At 35.2% G+C, this 16,684-nt stretch overlaps 1 protein-coding gene across 3 annotated transcripts in view; it reads right to left on the bottom strand.

The window, feature by feature from the left end:
* The window catches only part of LOC127833488 (aldehyde dehydrogenase, mitochondrial-like), a 315,090-nt gene that overhangs the window by 268,517 nt on the left and 29,889 nt on the right, over positions 1-16,684 (bottom strand). The window contains exons 10-14 of one of the 3 annotated variants that reach the window (XM_052358766.1): positions 14,523-14,687; positions 11,437-11,594; positions 10,448-10,522; positions 8,840-8,879; positions 7,256-7,577 (exon numbers count right to left, since the gene is read on the bottom strand). In XM_052358766.1, coding sequence (XP_052214726.1) covers positions 7,545-7,577; positions 8,840-8,879; positions 10,448-10,522; positions 11,437-11,594; positions 14,523-14,687 — 471 coding nt within the window. In that variant the 3' untranslated portion in view covers positions 7,256-7,544. Of the gene's footprint in view, positions 1-7,255; positions 7,578-8,839; positions 8,880-10,447; positions 10,523-11,436; positions 11,595-14,522; positions 14,688-16,684 lie in introns of those variants that run through there. The other 2 variants (XM_052358767.1, XM_052358768.1) reach the window with 2 other exon arrangements.

Here is a 16,684-nt window from a genome sequence, read left to right as displayed (position 1 = left end):
TGAAAAAAAGTCTGATAAAGGGAGACAACTCAAACTGAACTGATTGTTTATAGTTACCCCCCTTGTTTCAAAATAAATCTTTTTTGAGTCATGGCGACCTAGACCTTGGAGATATTGACGTTATACTTTCGTGCGACACACCGTCCAATGATGGTGAACAAATGATTTTAAAATCTCACAATGAATGACAAAGTTATGGCCTTGACAAGCTCATTTATGGCCATTATTGACCTTTGAACTCAAAGTGTGACCTTGACCTTGGAGATATTGATGTAATTCTTTTGCGCGACACACCGTCTAATGATGGTGAACAAATGTGCCAAATGATTTAAAAATCTCACAAGGAACGACAAAGTTATGGCCCGGACAAGCTTGTTCCGCCAGCCCGCCGACATTCGCCAATCTAATAACCAGTTTTTTCCTTCGGAAAACCTGGTTAAAAAGAATTAGTTTAAACCTATATATTTTAGCTCGATTGCATCGAAATCCTTAGGCTTATCCCTTTACCACTTAGATGCGTATTTTAAGCATTTATAGTCCCTTAAAAAGATACATTTAATTAAGGACCTTTCTTACTAGATTCAAGTTTTAAAGGCTTCATTTCCAACCCTTATATACTGATAAGCAGCAAACAGCATAAAACCTGAACATACTGCAAGTTACTCGCAGGCTGTTCTGGTTTTATGCTGTTTGCATATAGCCATTTTCACTTTGCTTCTGAGAAGGAAAGGGTTAAATAAAGGCTTTCGAGTCCGTTTCCTGGGTAGAACCAGTACTTGTTGTCTTTTGGGGAGATTTATGGAACACTCCCACAGACAAACCCTTGACCTACCAGTCGCTAGGTGGACACCATATCCATAACACCACGGCGAAAAAAAGAATTGAAGATTCTGATAGGCAAAAATAATACGTACAATCAACGCATATAATACACATGTAATTAGCATGGATTAATGAAAAGCATGTGTCCTTCAACTATTGAGAATATGATTAAGATACAAAAAACTAATTTGTATAAGAAATGTATGGAATTGTGTATCCTCAGATTCAAATTCTGCTTTATTATGTGTGTCTATATGTACATATTACTGTTTCATCATTTAAGTGAAAGAGAAGATAATGAAGCTAAAAACATTTAATAGGTGTTAATATTTCCCCCTGAAGTGCCACTAACGTGATATCATATTTCCATATATAACACCTAAGCTTCACTTCTTTAAATACCACAGTTTTGGCCTGTGCAGTGAGTCCAGATGGAGAGAGGATATACACGATCAACCAGGTCAGTAATCAGTTATTCAAACTGCTAATCACACTGTCCAGAGATGGCACAAAGATCTCCACACTGTTTGACCCTGCACTGACGTTAGGGGGAATCATAATCCCAACTGTCTCACCAAGCCTCCATGTGACAGACTCAGGACAAGTTCTGGTATGTGGAGAATGGTCCGGCACAATCATCCAGGTTGACAAAGATGGGAGGCAGAGACTGACAGAGGTGGTCACGGTGGGGCAGAGACTGACAGAGGTGGTCGCGAAGAAAGATGATATGAAAATACCAACATGTGTCTACTACAGTAAACATACAGAAATTCTAGTTGTGGGAATGTTGGGTGGTGACATTTTGGTGTTTAGCACACGCTGATTCTTTGAATAGTTGATATCTACTGATTTAAATATACATGGAATACATTTAAAATAGGACATTTTCAAGGAATGAAAATATGTAAATAGTTCCCATGAAAAAGCAGTCTTTCCATGATCAAATCAAAGTGAGTTAAAATATGCTCATATACTTACAAGTTAAACAGAAACTTTATCTGATACGATTGCAATAATATCTACATTTATCTACTATTAATTTCTTTGAGAGAATCAGTTAATGTGATACTTGTTATAAATACTATTTATACTACTACTTTGTTTTGTTTCGTTTTGCATGATTGCGTAAGTAATGTACTGTTATGAATATTGAATAAATGAGTCAATGAGTTATGTATTGTTTAAGGTTCATGTAGAGGCTTCATTTTGAAAAATGTGGGACCCCTAGCATTGAACTCAAATTTGACTAAAGGATGAGTGCCACATTGAAAATGTATATATAAATGCTTTAAAAGATGTTTTTCCTTCAAACTGCTACCAATTTTGTACATCAAGGTATCATAACATCCACAAAATCAATCAAAATACAAAGCGATTTTAACACTAAAATATACATTATTTTCAAAAATCTGAATCATGTCTATTCCGCGTATTTCGGCGGAAAATTATATAACAAGTAAACAATATCGACATTGACGAGGGCAAGTTACGCTTAAATAGTAAAAAAAGTTAACATATCTAGAAATATCAAAACTCGAACACATGTCATTTCATCACCATGGGGGCAGCCATTGTTAAATTAATAAAATGAAAAGAAACATGCTAAAAACTCACTCATCGCCTAATTGACATTCCAAACGGTTGACGATGACAAATGCATTGGATTGTAATCTTTCCGTTGATGTTTGCAAACTGCACGATCAGACCTCATAAACTCTCAAAAGAATAACTATGTTAGAAGCATTTAACCAATGTTTACAATCGTTGTCGCATCCCTGTACATATATTATTGCGCATAAAATAGTACGCTTAAAGACTGACAGAAAGATCGATAGTAACTCCATTCAATTCATCACGGTATACTATTCTATTGATAATATATAATAAAATATCGCTTTAACAATATAAAAGAAAAAATATTTCTTTTAAACGGAGTTTTTAATAACGAAAGTGAAAACAACGGAAGTTGGATGGATATTCTGTGAGATGCACTTCGGCTCCAGGAAAACAATACAAATAAACTAAAAAAGACGTGTGGGAGACAATTTTCACCTGGAAAATATTTGAAAAAGGGTAAGTGATGATATCTCTACGTGGTCATTTCTGTTATTTAGTCCGATCTCTTGCTGATTAATGTTAATAGTCGTTTTACTAGTTGCCACCCAACTGTCAAAATAAGTACATGTGTTTTCTCAGGTATGTGTATACACATACCCGGTTTTCTCACCACTGCACGTGGTTTCGACCGATTTGTTTTGCACATTTTTCTACGGATCACAGCGATGGCCACGCTTTCAAAATGGGTGAAAGGAATCGAAATATAAAATCAATCTTTTTGCCATATATGTTCCTTTACAAGTTTATATGTCGTATGCAATCTATTTCAATTCGAGATGGTTTAAAATTTGCAATTTGGTTGAGAGGTAAATAACAAAATTGTTAAGCCTTTGAAATAGAATTGTGACTCTTATTATCCACCATACCTGGATTTTTAAAAAGTAGTTACGTTTTAGTTATTTTTAGAACTTTGTTTAGGATATTTATCCCAAAAAGGCAGTTGAATAAAAACTCATTTGTTGTTTTATGACAATAATTTTCTGTGAAATGTTGCTAACTTGACCTTGTATATGTATAAAGCTTTGTATTTATTCAACTTAAGGTAGTGCATATCCTTCCTAACTTTAGATTGAGATTTGGTAAATTAGTGTAAAAATGTATTGGTTTTAAACCATAATATGAATAAAGCACACAAATATTGAATGTCAAAAATGTGTTTATGTTATTCTATCCGTCTTTAGCTTTGAAATGATATATAGTTTGACCATATTGTACCACATTCAATGAAGAAAAACCAAAGCGAAGTTTTAATGAATTTTATCCCCCCCCCCCCCCCCCCCATGAACCTTAAACTTTTTTATGAGAATGATCAAAGATATCAATTGTTTTCCAAAAAGAAACTGGCAAGGCTCTTAGATGTTAAGGGAACTAAACTATTCTGAGAAGACAGCGTTCAGAATAATAGAGGAAACATAAATATTTAATTTCTAGACATTTTTTTCAAACACGGCTGAGATGTCAGTAGATATTAAGGATGCTAGAGGTTAACCAGAATTCTACTGAAACGATCAAGTGACTGGTAACATAGTTCGGAAAAGGTTACCCTAATTTGTTTAGCATGCTTTTTTCATGGCATTAATAGTAAGATTGTACTATTTGCGCTGACATACTGCCACCTAAAGCTGGTGTTTGTTTTGAACAACATGAAACGCTAACAACGGTGACAAATAATGTGTCAACGAACGCAGTAATCAAGCAATAAATCAGTACCGGTATATTTGTGGTTGCAAACAAGGTGCATGTTTTCATAATTGGCACTATTTTTTTGTTTTACTCGCGAACATTTAACTTGCGAACTGTGGGGGGTTTGGGCTATTAGTGTAGACGTTATTGACACATTTTATATCAAACTTGCAACAAAAATAAGTTGAGACTTTGGAAAGTTTATTTTGATCTTTTTGACGATGCTGGAACAGCATCGTCTAAGGTATGATAAACATAAAAAAAAATCTTCACAATGGCGACCTATGTAAAAGACAGAGCCAGTCCGATTGAGATAACTGGATTTTTCTAATCGAAATACCTCGATTTTCATCGATAACATTCTCCTTGCAGAGTTGTCGTTCGTGTTTCAACATTCAACAATGGCCGCCCCCATGAGAGTCTCGAGTAAAAACTTTCTTACTTCATAAATTGGCCTATTCCGCTATTTAGAAGCTGTCATTTATGTTATATGAATTATTTATTCACTTAATCTCCGCTAATGACAACAATGGATGGAATTCGAAGGATATATTCGATATGAATGGATCACTTTCTACAATGGCTTCGCCCATGAGAGAATTAAGAACACTCGTGTCAAAACTTTCTTACAGCTTAAATCGGCTTGTTTCGCTATTTAGTAATGCAACAAGAATGGAATTCGAAGGATATATTCAATGTGAATGAAGCACTTTCTGGATCTCGACAGCTTGACAAGGCAAAACTGGCATACTGATGATACTGGTAATTTTAGTTATCAATTTAAAGGGATCTTTTCACGTTTTGGTAAATTGATTCGCAAATTTTCGTTTTAGTTATGCTATTTTTAGGAAACAGTATTACTGAACAATTACCATGGTCTAATATAGCTATTATATGCATCTTTTAACGATTTAAAAATTATAAAGCGTTGCAACGCGAAACGATTGAATAATTTGGAGAGTTATGTTGTTGTTGTTTAATTGTTTGAAACTACGAAGATTGCTTATATTAGGTATAAAATACGTCAACCATTTATACTTGGCAGAATAGTTGAGCAGGCTAATGCGTTTTTACTTCAGGACTAAGGGGGTCACTGGTTCCAGCCCTGCTACGGACTACTTTTTTTTAAAGAATTTTATTCTGGATTTTTAACTGGAGCTTTTAAGATCCAATGTTTAAATTTATCAATATAAAGCATTTAATGACTAACTTCAAAACATGTCAAAATCTGTGAAAAGGCCCCTTTAACATAATTACTTCTATAAATATGAGGTCGATATACATGGACAAAACGGTAAATTACGTCTATTTATTTGGACTATAATGATATCAACTACTTAAATAGAAAGAATTCATACAAACCAGTAATTTGAGTAAAGAGTTTTTAATCAATGTTGTATTTTAGGACAGCTTGGTGTTATGCAAATCCCATATGACATGTTGATTTCGGGAATCATAGCCATTCAATAAGTCGCAAAATGCTCGAACAAAATTTATAAAGCAAAATGTGACTTAAAGGGATCTTTTCACGGTTTGGTAAATTGACAAAATGGAAAAAAGTTGTTTCAGATTCGCACATTTTCGATTTAGTTATGATATTTGTCAGGAAACAGTATTACTGAACATTTGCCATGGTCTAATATAGCCATTATGTGCAACTTTTGACGATTTAAAAACCTAGAAATTATAAAGCGTTGCAACGCGAAACGATTGAATAATTTGGAGAGCTCTGTTAAGTCGTTTAAACTTGTGGAACTACGAAGATAGCTTATATAACGTAAAAAATACGATTCTTATGTAAGCTTGGCAAGATAGCTCAGTTGGCTTATGCGTTTTTATTTTAGAATTTTATTTTTTGATTTTTTACTGGAGCTTTTAAAGTTTAATGTTTACATTTATCAATATAAAGCATTTAATGACAAACTTCAAAACATGCCAAAATCTGTGAAAAGGCCCCTTCAAACACCGTATAAAATGATGTATTCCCGTGACTGATCGAAAAAGGTGGTTATTGAAAAACGTGGTGGGAAATACATGTATGTTGTATCATATTCATGTAGATCAGTCACTGAGTATGGTCAATGAAAGTGAATTTTCATATAAAATGCTCTATAACTTCAGTCTCTGAATACATTTAAAAAAAATGACCACAATGCAGGAGTTTACGTTTCAACATCCCCTCCCGTACATACTCCCTTGCTCAATAACAATCATCTATGACAAAAATTCGCACCCCTTTTCAAAACCCTGGCTACGGGCCTGATACCGTTGAAGGTGAATACTAACATTTTTTACCTAAAAAAGTTGAAAACAGTTTTTAGAAAAGTCAACCTTTTGGCATTCAACCTTAAATGACCAGACAACGGTTATCATTCAATAATTTGTCTCTTCCCAAATAAATTTTGACCAGTACTGATAAAGCGGTTTCTGTCAGAAATTGACATAATCATGAATGAAATGTAACTGGCGCGTACTTTGCAGCTATTTCTTTGGTCAAGACAGCTCAGTAAAAACGCATTTTCCGGTTATTTACAGGTGTTACAAATTAAAAACCTCTTAAACCCAAGGGTTCAAGTATTGTTATTCAAATTAAGGCAACTTAAACATTGTCCAAATTTGATACACATGCATATAACAGTTAAAAGTTGTGAGTTCCTAGATATTGGTTGAGACCCGATTATGGTCTACTATTGAAAATACCATGGAATATGATTTGTTAAATAAAAGAAGAAAATGGATTTGTCTGCTGACTTTAAACAAGATTGTGTTCAAGGAATACGTACAATAAGTAGTTTGTGCCGCGCTCTGCGGTAAGAAGCAGAGATAAAAAATTCGGCTTGTTTCGGTTCGGCATTCGGTGAAAGATATGTCTATGCATGGTGGCAGAACAGCTGCAATATAACGATAAGAAATATATCATGACACCTTTTATCTAGAAATCCATTTTATCATCATATACAGATCGGTTTCTCCACAGATCTTGGCACAAACATGTGAGCAAAAAAGAAAAAGCGAATGTTATTTTAATGGGACAAATGTAAAAAAAAAACGTGTGTTGTTCCAATTAATTGCGCTTTCTTAAACAAGCCCGCACTGTTGTCAAGAGCAATCGTAAAATACATTATACAACACGAAAATTCTTAGTATTTTATTACAAACAATGACACACACGCAAAACTATCTTTCCCACAAATCTTACAAAATTTAACTGCAACCACCAAACAAAAGTGAAAATATACAATACAAAGTACTGAAGAAGCCCACTACTCTTACATACAGAATTAATAATTGCTTATTTCAGAGAAATCTTTATAAACAAAACAAAAACATTGATTGTCTGGAATGTAAATGGCAAAAATCTGCGTATAAGTTAAGGATAAAAAATAACATTGAAAAAATCACTTTGCTGCAGAAGCCGCACACTACAAGTACTTCTCTGGGAAGTTTATCGTCACCTGAAATATACCATAAATATATATATAGCAAATTATGATTGATCTGTCACTGACGGCTCGGGTACAACTTAAATGTACCCCGGGTACTCTTAAGTATACTAAAATGTACCCCGGGTACGTACAATATACTTAAACCTACCCGGCCAATTTAGACTGTACCTGATTTTTATTCCTGCCCAAAATCCGATGTCGTAAAACACGCTTTTACATTTGTGAAAAAAGCTAACAGTTTCGTAGTATATGAACAAAATATCATGTTTAATAATATTATTACCTCCATCGCCACCTTCACCAAAATACGGAACTAAATTCTCTTTGAACAAAACCTACCTCAACATTCTTTTTTTAGTAGGAGTTGCTGTAATACAGAGGCCATTTTAGAAAATATTAACATACATATGAACATAATTAAATTGAAATAAATAGCCGACAATGACAAATTTAGCGTTAGAGTTCCCGGGCACGTTTTAGTATATGTTTCGTACCCAGGGTACATTTAAGTATACTTAAAAGTACATCGGGTACATTTAAGTAGTACCCGAGTCCACAATGACCAATCGAGCGCAAGTTATAGTTTCTTACAGACACAAACAACAGATGTGAGGGCATCGTCGTTACTTATTAAACAGCATCTGTTTTTTTTTAAATAATGTGAAATTTGTCTAAAATCTTTCTGTTAAAAGACTGATTGTGAAATATTTTTTATATGTTTCGTTCAATTCTGAAGTGTTTGTTTTTGTTTTGCAGTCTACTTGTCAAATTGTGCGTCTTTATGTGCATTTTCAATACCGGTACTTGGTTTATTTGGCAAACTTCCTGCTGTGGTAAATTTTAAAGTCATTTTTGTCGTATTTCTATTTATTTGTCAATTGGTCAAAATCCACCCATTTTTCTCCATTGATCAAGTAAATTGTCAAACTTCTTTTGCTTCACTGGTAGTGACAGTGGTACAGGATTGCCAAGCCTCTTTGGGATCATTGGTACATCGCCTACTTTTTTGTGCTAATTGGTCAATGGTCAAGATTTTTGTATAAGCTATCAAGACTTTTCGTGTTCATGGGTTAGTTATACAGCATTTTTTGTTCATTGGTACATTGTTCGTCTTTTCCATTTTATTAGCTGATTATCAAGACTCTTGGTGCTCATTAGTCAATTGTCAGGCCTTTTTGCATTCACTGGTCATAAGTCAAGCCTTAAAGGTTGTTGAAACTTACATAATAAGGTAAGAAAACACTGATCTGGTTAAAAACAACTATACATACCGTCTTGATTTCAGTATACTCACGAAGAGCATATTCTCCCCTGAAAATTAATAAAAAATGTTTAACAACTGAATTTTATAGCAATAACTACAATTAGTGGCGTGACAAAAAATACTCCCCTACACACCTCAACAATGTCGTACGATGTCCCGTGATGTAATAGAATGTCTAAGTTCAAAAAAGGTGCATAACTTCTGCACTTTTTAATGCAGGATTATAAAAATCCAACAATCTGCAAGCCATCTTTAGATGAGTTTGTGTGACCAACAGACGCATACTTGTTTCTGTGCTAAAATATGCCATTCGCAGTGAGATTTAAAAAGACTCGCATCATGCGAAAATGGGTCTTATGCCATATGCACCCATCATAGCTATAGTCCATCCAGCCTGCGCATCTCACAGTCTGGTTGTCAGGAGATACATAATGAGACCATAAAACCTTGAGTGATTTTATAGCGGACAGCATCGCCTCTGACCAGAATACGCAAATGCACAGTCTGGGCTTGAGCTACGCTGGCCAAAACGCCATAAGACCCATTTTCATATGATGTGGCTATGAATGTTTGATTAGAATGTTTTCAAACTAAAATGCGTGTAAAATACTAACACACAATATATTTTGATGGTGGAGAAATAAACTCATTATAAGCCATGTGAGGACACATGTGATGTGAACTCCCCCAGTATAATTTGTATCTACTAACACTATTGTGTGATTTGACTATAATAACTCATATTTCATGTGGTGAATATTCGACTACCAAGTGAAAACTAACACACAATAGTTCAACTTTTGTTTTCAATTTAATTATTCAGAAACGAAAATTTCAAACTTTATTTCAAAGTACACATTTTCGCAACTCAAGATCAACGTTTTATAAATTGAGAACTGTTAATATAAACATTAACCTTATTCTATTGCATTTTTATCACTCGTGCAATTGAGAATACATGAGATATTGATGCTACCTGTTGGGAACAAAGGAACGTTTCCCAGACATATCAAATTTAACTCCGCTGTAGTAGCAAGCACTAGGTTACGCACCAGATGCGTGATAGTGTGTTGGACTCTCAATATAACACTATACTTGTTTTATTTTCCGCATCTATTAATAACCTCAAATTATGAATGACCTGTGTTGAGCAAAAATTCCACGTGATTAAGACGCAGCAGATAGTGGACTCTATTTTAATCATTCATAAACATTCTCTTTCGCGACACATATATTTCTTACATTGTTTATTGATTTTTGTCTATGTACGCTCCGTTCAAAAATATTTAATTTAACACAATATTCAGACTATGTTTCTATTTGTGTTTGAATATAGTTGAAAAACTCAAACGTCTGGCATAAATTATACAACTCTTTCTCTGCGCGGATGCGCAGATGCTGCATTTATCAGGTTTATTGTAGTTATGAAAACTGTCTTGAAACGCGTGGTATTAACTTAGTTGTTCGCAAGCGAACAACTGAAAAGTAAAATCTTTCAAAATCAGGTAGGATTTCTTTGTGATGGCATAGATTGTATGTGAGAGCATGGAACGACAGCTCTGCATGGAGATTTCAACAGGTATAACCTTGGTTCGCTGCTGAGCTTACAACTTACAGTTCTCTCCCTTGACCACTCTTCTTAAACCCACCAAAAGGAGTCTGGGATTTGACCACATCATAACAGTTCACCCTGAAATAGACAAAAGGGTTATAATTAACAACAGCAATAATTTTGGAAGAATGCATTTTTTGTGTGTGTGAATATCATAATTATTTTGTATGGAATGATTTCAATGCAACGACTAGTTTGCTAAACAAAGTCCATTGTTGCAGATTTTGTCATCAAAAGTGAAGTAGATCAAGCTTTTATCTCGCCCATCATTGAATCAAGACAAGATCTTCTGATGAAAACAAGGTTGCGTCACTGAAGTCTCAAATGCAGTATAATTCTCTTAAAGACTAAATGCATATTACTGACAAGCTACAGATAGTTTTCACAGCCAAGGGAAAATTACTCTTTTTTGTCTCCAGTATTGGATCTTTACTGAAACATAATTTTGTTGACAGGCAGTCAGATGAAACAAGACTATTGTCAAGCAATATGGTCCCCAACCGGTGAAGCTCCACCATTGTCAGATGAAACAAGTGCAATATGGAATTCCTGGTGTAATCTAACCCATTAGCGATGGCTTTGCACAAGCAGGAGAGAACACTTAAGACAGCATTTAAAGAGACAAAAGTAGTGAATATCTCATCCTTAAGCTTTAGCCAGATATTCCAAAAGCTTGGACAAGAAAATTTGATTTTTTTTTGGTAAAAGGAAGTTTCTTCTAAAAGAAAACCCAGCTTAAGGCGGAAAGTGTCGTCCTCGATTAGCCTGTGCGGACTCCACAGGCTGATCTGGGATGACTCTGAGCACACATGCATTAAGCCCAGTTTTCCCTGAAAAAGGCTTCATTTATTGTTTGTTCATTATTAGAATGTTAATAACTAATCATTTCATGCATAAATGTATAATAATATGAATTTGTTATCACAATAAGCTGTAATATGCTTAAGTGAATACAATATTTGTTCTGTTCTGTGAACAATTATTCTCCTTACCACACAGAGCCTGCATCAAGGTTCTGTGATATCTTCAATGCCTTGTTGATGTCGCGGGTCATGACGCCTGCTGCCAGACCGTACGACGTGTTGTTGGCACGCTCTATCACCTCGTCAATGTCCTTGAACTTCAGGATCGACTGAACTGGACCAAATATCTGAGGGAAAAAATGTCAAGAAAAGGACTCAGACACAGGCCCAAATATCTGAGTGCAAAGAATGTCAAGAAAATGATTGAACTGGACCATATATCAGCAGGAAAAAATGTCAAGAAATTGATTTGAACTGGCCCAAATATCTGAAGGCTAAAAAGTAGAGAAAACGATTTATACCCACTCAAATGCTCAAATACTGTATCTATCAGTCTGGCCAAATATATCTGGAGGCTACAAATGTCAAGCAAAAAACATTAAACAGACGCCCAAATATCTGAAGGAAAAAAATGTTGAGAAAGTTTTGAACAGACTGAAATGCTGGAATACTGTATCTATCAGTCTGGCTAAAATATCTGAGGGTAAAAATGTTGAGAATAAGATTAAGATTTCAATTTTAAATCAATTTATTTTAGCTTAATTACATAGAAAGTCTTATTGAAATGCTGTCGAGTCCCTTTACTGAGTAGAACCAGTACTGGGTGTCTCTAGAGGGAGATCTAAAGAATCCTCTCGAGGTGAGGATTAAACCCATGACCTCTCGGTGGCTGGGTGGACACCACATCCACTACACCCCAGTGACCTATGAAAAAGATTTAAATAAACTCAAATTGTGGAATACAGTACCTTATGGAAAATTTCAAAAACGAAACACATACAGGATATTTTTTCCTTAAATATATGTTCAAATTGTATTTCTTTATAACTTATTGACAAAAATATGTTCATGCCCACATAGCCTATAGTAAAAACATATACCCCTTTCTTAAACCACATGCGATATCAATAACCACTAGCAAAATAATTATTCAATCATTCACCAAAAGCAACACATGTTTTTTATGTTTTACTTCAGTACAAACAACCAGCAACAAGAGGGCTATGATAGACCCAAACCTCCAATCTAAATAACCATTGTGATAGTAGAGCGATCTTGGTTGGGAAAAATAATTTGTATAACTTTTCCCTCAGCACATGATAAAGTTACGGGCTACAAGCGTCCTATTTTACCACATAGTCAAGATTTGAATAACTTTGTTAGAAAACTTCTATTCCCATGTTTAGGCCCTACTTTAATTCTGTGATTTCAGAGAACATATTGGTTCAGTGATTTCAGTAAAAAAGTAACTTTTCTATTAATTTAGTTTATGTTTACAATGTGACCCCTGCTGGGGCATTGCCACTTTTAATACAGGTGGTACCATTTACAACAAGATGTGTTTGTGAAACAATATGTCCCCCCCATATATTTGACCTTTGACCTTGAAGGATGACCTTGACCTTTCACCACTTAAAATGTGCAGCTCCATGAGATACACATGCATGCCAAATATCAAGTTGTTATCTTCAATATTGCAAAAGTTGTCTGTTATGGTCAATGTTAAAGTTTGACGCAAACAAACCAACAAACAGACAAGGCAAAAACACTATGTCCCCAAGTATAGACTGGGGGACATAAAAATTAAGTACAGAATCTGTACATGATGCTGACGACCATATTTATAGGTTTTATGCAGCTGTAAAGTATCCTCTTTCTTTACTTAAGAGCTTCATGCAATGGGGTAAAGTTTTATTTACACTTAAATATTTTGTAAATAATTCAGTGTGAGATTTACAGCTCCTTAAAACCTGTTTAATCCCCTTAACAATGACCGTTCCTGGCAACGATCCCAGTTATATTTCTTTTTTTGTTGAGTACTTGTATCTGTTGTCTAATACACATGAGCTGTGCTCGGGAAAAACGAGGTTAAACAAGCAAATTCGTTGTATTATATTTGACACTCAAAAAAGATTTTTTTCAAGATACAAAGGGCCATAACTCCGTTATTAACAGATGGTTTACAATTCCATTGGCGTGCATCGATCCTCTTATCCATATACATACTCATACCAAGTTTCAATGAAATCCGCCAAAGCACTTCCAAGATATGGCTCCGGACGGAGGGAAAGATGGACAACGCCAAAACAATATCCCTCCACCTATGGTGGGGGATAACAAGACTATTGCCAAGCAATATAAGTCCCCTACCGGTAAAACTCCACCATTTTCAGCAATATTTCTATTCTATTTGTTGCCATAGCAACCATAATTCTTGACGTAGGAAATGACTTCCATAATCTCCATATTGCCATCTGTCCATATTTCCAGTTTCATGAAAAAATATTAAGAACTTTTAAAGTTATCGCAGGATCCACTATTTTCAGCAATATTTCTAGTCTATTTGTTAATATTTCTAGTCTATATGTTGCCATATCAACCAGAATTCTTGACATAGGAACAAAATGATCTTACATGCATAATCTCCATATTGCCATCTGTCTATGTTTCAAGTTTCATGAAAAAATATGAAGAACTTTTAAAGTTATCGCAAGATCCAGAAAAGTGTGACAGACAGACAGAGTGCAAACCATAAGTCCCATGCGGTTTCACCGGTAGGGGACAATAAATGTGCTTTATGGCTAATCAGGTAAAACACGTACTTTCCCCCTAGACTGGATAAACATTTTGAAGAGACTTCCTTAAAGCAAAAAAAAAAGTGTTGTCCTTTATAAGCATGTGCATTTTGCTTAGGTTAATCTGGGACGACACTTAATGCACATATATGAAGCCCTATTTTCATAAAGCTCAGCTCATTCGCTTTCTATCTCACTGTTTCGGTATCGGTACCTTGCCATTGATCAAGGATCGCTTGTTATAATAAAGTTTTTCTGCTGATGGTGTAGCTGAAGTTTCACTTTGTGTTTATTATATTAAACAAGTTATTGACCAGATCCCAGAAATTTAGCATGTATTATCCCACTTTATTCTCAAAAGATACGACCCACCCTCTGAGTAAAAAAGGTTGATGTTGGCAAAGTGTCCTCCCAGATAGCCTATGCATTAAACACCGGCTAATCAGGGACGACACTTTCCGCTTTTATGGTATTATATACCTCCTCCTTAGCAATGCGCATGTCATCCGTGACATCAGAGAAGACAGTGGGTTTGACGAAGTAGCCGATGTCCCCTTGTCTCTCCCCTCCACACTGTAGACTGGCTCCCTGCTGCTTTCCAGACTCTATCAGACCCAGGATCTTGTTAAACTGCTCCTCGTCAATCTGACAGGGATATCAAATAATTTTGTAAAGCTGGGAAGTGTGAGAAATAATTCATACTCATGTGATAATATATAGCTGAGCCGTGTGATGTTTCATACTCATATAACAAGAGCTGTTGTGTTTGAATATAAAATTAGTACAGTCAATCTTTTGCATGCGACCAAGTTTGAATTCAGCGACCTTTGTCTTATGCGACCACCTTGAATCCCCCCTGAGCGTTTAAACTATAATTCGATACTGCATTCAGCGGCTTTGGTCTTACGCGACCAGCAACCACAGAATTGTGTGTATTTTGATGTCCAAATCTTCAATAAAGCAACCACTAAGAGGTAAAAGTGGAAATCTGTTGACCGTTAAGGGACAAATCAGTGTAAACTGTTTATCCAAGCCAATAAGATGTACTATTACACCTTTGTTTCATTTTCACACCAGCCATTATGCTTTGTCTTGAAGGCCAGTTCTTACTGGAATTGATTCAGACTGATTGTCAATTTTTTATGTATAATATAATATAAGGATGTATTGACGCACAGTCTATGGTTTTAAGAGTTTACAATGTGGAAAGTTTACTGACAAACATATTAGCCGATTTATCTGGAGAAAAGATAACCGGTGCAGAAATAATACACTGTACGCGAGCAGCATTTTCACAGAGTTCCTGAGAGATGTTGAAAATGAACTATCAGTCTGCTACATTTGTCGTAATCTGTTCTTTAAAAAATTGTAATTGTAATTATGTTAATAAGTATGTGTTAGCCCATCAAATTGTTTCTTAATAAATTTTCCAAGAACGCATGTTTGATTGTTTTTAATTGACGTGTTTTATTTATTTCTTGAAAAAAGTTGTTAAGTTTTCATAATTTGAGTATATTTGGTAATAAATTTTACTGGGTACAGGTACCAGGTAACTACCAGTTAACTATAAATAACGCAAGTAGATTGATCATCATCTTCACATGGTAAACCCCGAAACGCAAATTGTGCATGCGTAGTGAATTGTACATATTTTATATATAAAATTATCAATCTACTTGCGTTATTTATAGTGTGTATAATATCCCTTCTCGAGTACGTGTACAAAATGAACGTTTTGCGTGCATTCAACGTGGGGGTATTGGCACTGCGTTTAATGTGCGCTTTTTCTTACCAAGGGAGTTTTTACCAAATAAAAAAAAACAAACAAGAACTGTGGCAAATGTGCCCTTTATAACGGTTAAAGTGCGCTTTTGACTAGATACGAAAAAGTATGCTAATGACTGTGTCAAAATGTGCGCTTTCATGTGGGTAAAAAATGCCCTTTTAAGCACGTTTAATGTGAGCTTTTTTAAGTCAGTACAGATAAAAAGCGCACATCAAACACACTTTAAGCGAAGTTTTCACCCACATAAAGGCACACGTGTTGGTAAAATGTGCGCTTTTGGCGAGTTTTAACTGCGCTTAAGTGAGTTAAATGTGCATTTTTTTGTTAGTCAGTTCTTATAACAAGAGGGCCATCAGGCACTAAGGCGCTCACCTGAAAGCCAAAGGAACTAGACTATTCTGAAAAAAAATGCAAGCTGATTCATGAAGATTATTTTGGACCAAAAAAGTGACTTTTAACATGTTTTTTTTTTATATTTGACCTTGTGACCTAGTTTTTGAGCTCATATGACCCAGCTTCAATCTCTGGCAAAGTTTCATTGGGACAAATGTTCTGACCAAGTTTCATGAAGATTGGCCAATAAATGTGGCTAATATAGTGTCAACAAGTTTTCACTAAAGCCATATAAGGACAACTGCCCCCCCCCCCTGGCGGCCATGTTTTTCAACAAACCATAACTATTTTCAAACTCACTCAAGCTATTGTTAGAACAGATGTTCAGATCAAGTTTCATAAAGATTGGATAATAAATGTGACTTCTAGAGTGTTAACAAGGTTTTGTAGTAAAAAGCCATTTAAGGAAAAATGCCACGCCCCCTTGCGGCCATGTTTTTTTACTGATCTCAACCATTTTTCA

This window comes from Dreissena polymorpha, chromosome 6 (genome assembly GCF_020536995.1).
Source record: "Dreissena polymorpha isolate Duluth1 chromosome 6, UMN_Dpol_1.0, whole genome shotgun sequence".
Taxonomy (NCBI): Eukaryota; Metazoa; Mollusca; class Bivalvia; order Myida; family Dreissenidae; genus Dreissena; species Dreissena polymorpha.
Note: the sequence above shows the minus strand (reverse complement) of the source record. Positions and strands in the feature narration are given on the sequence as shown.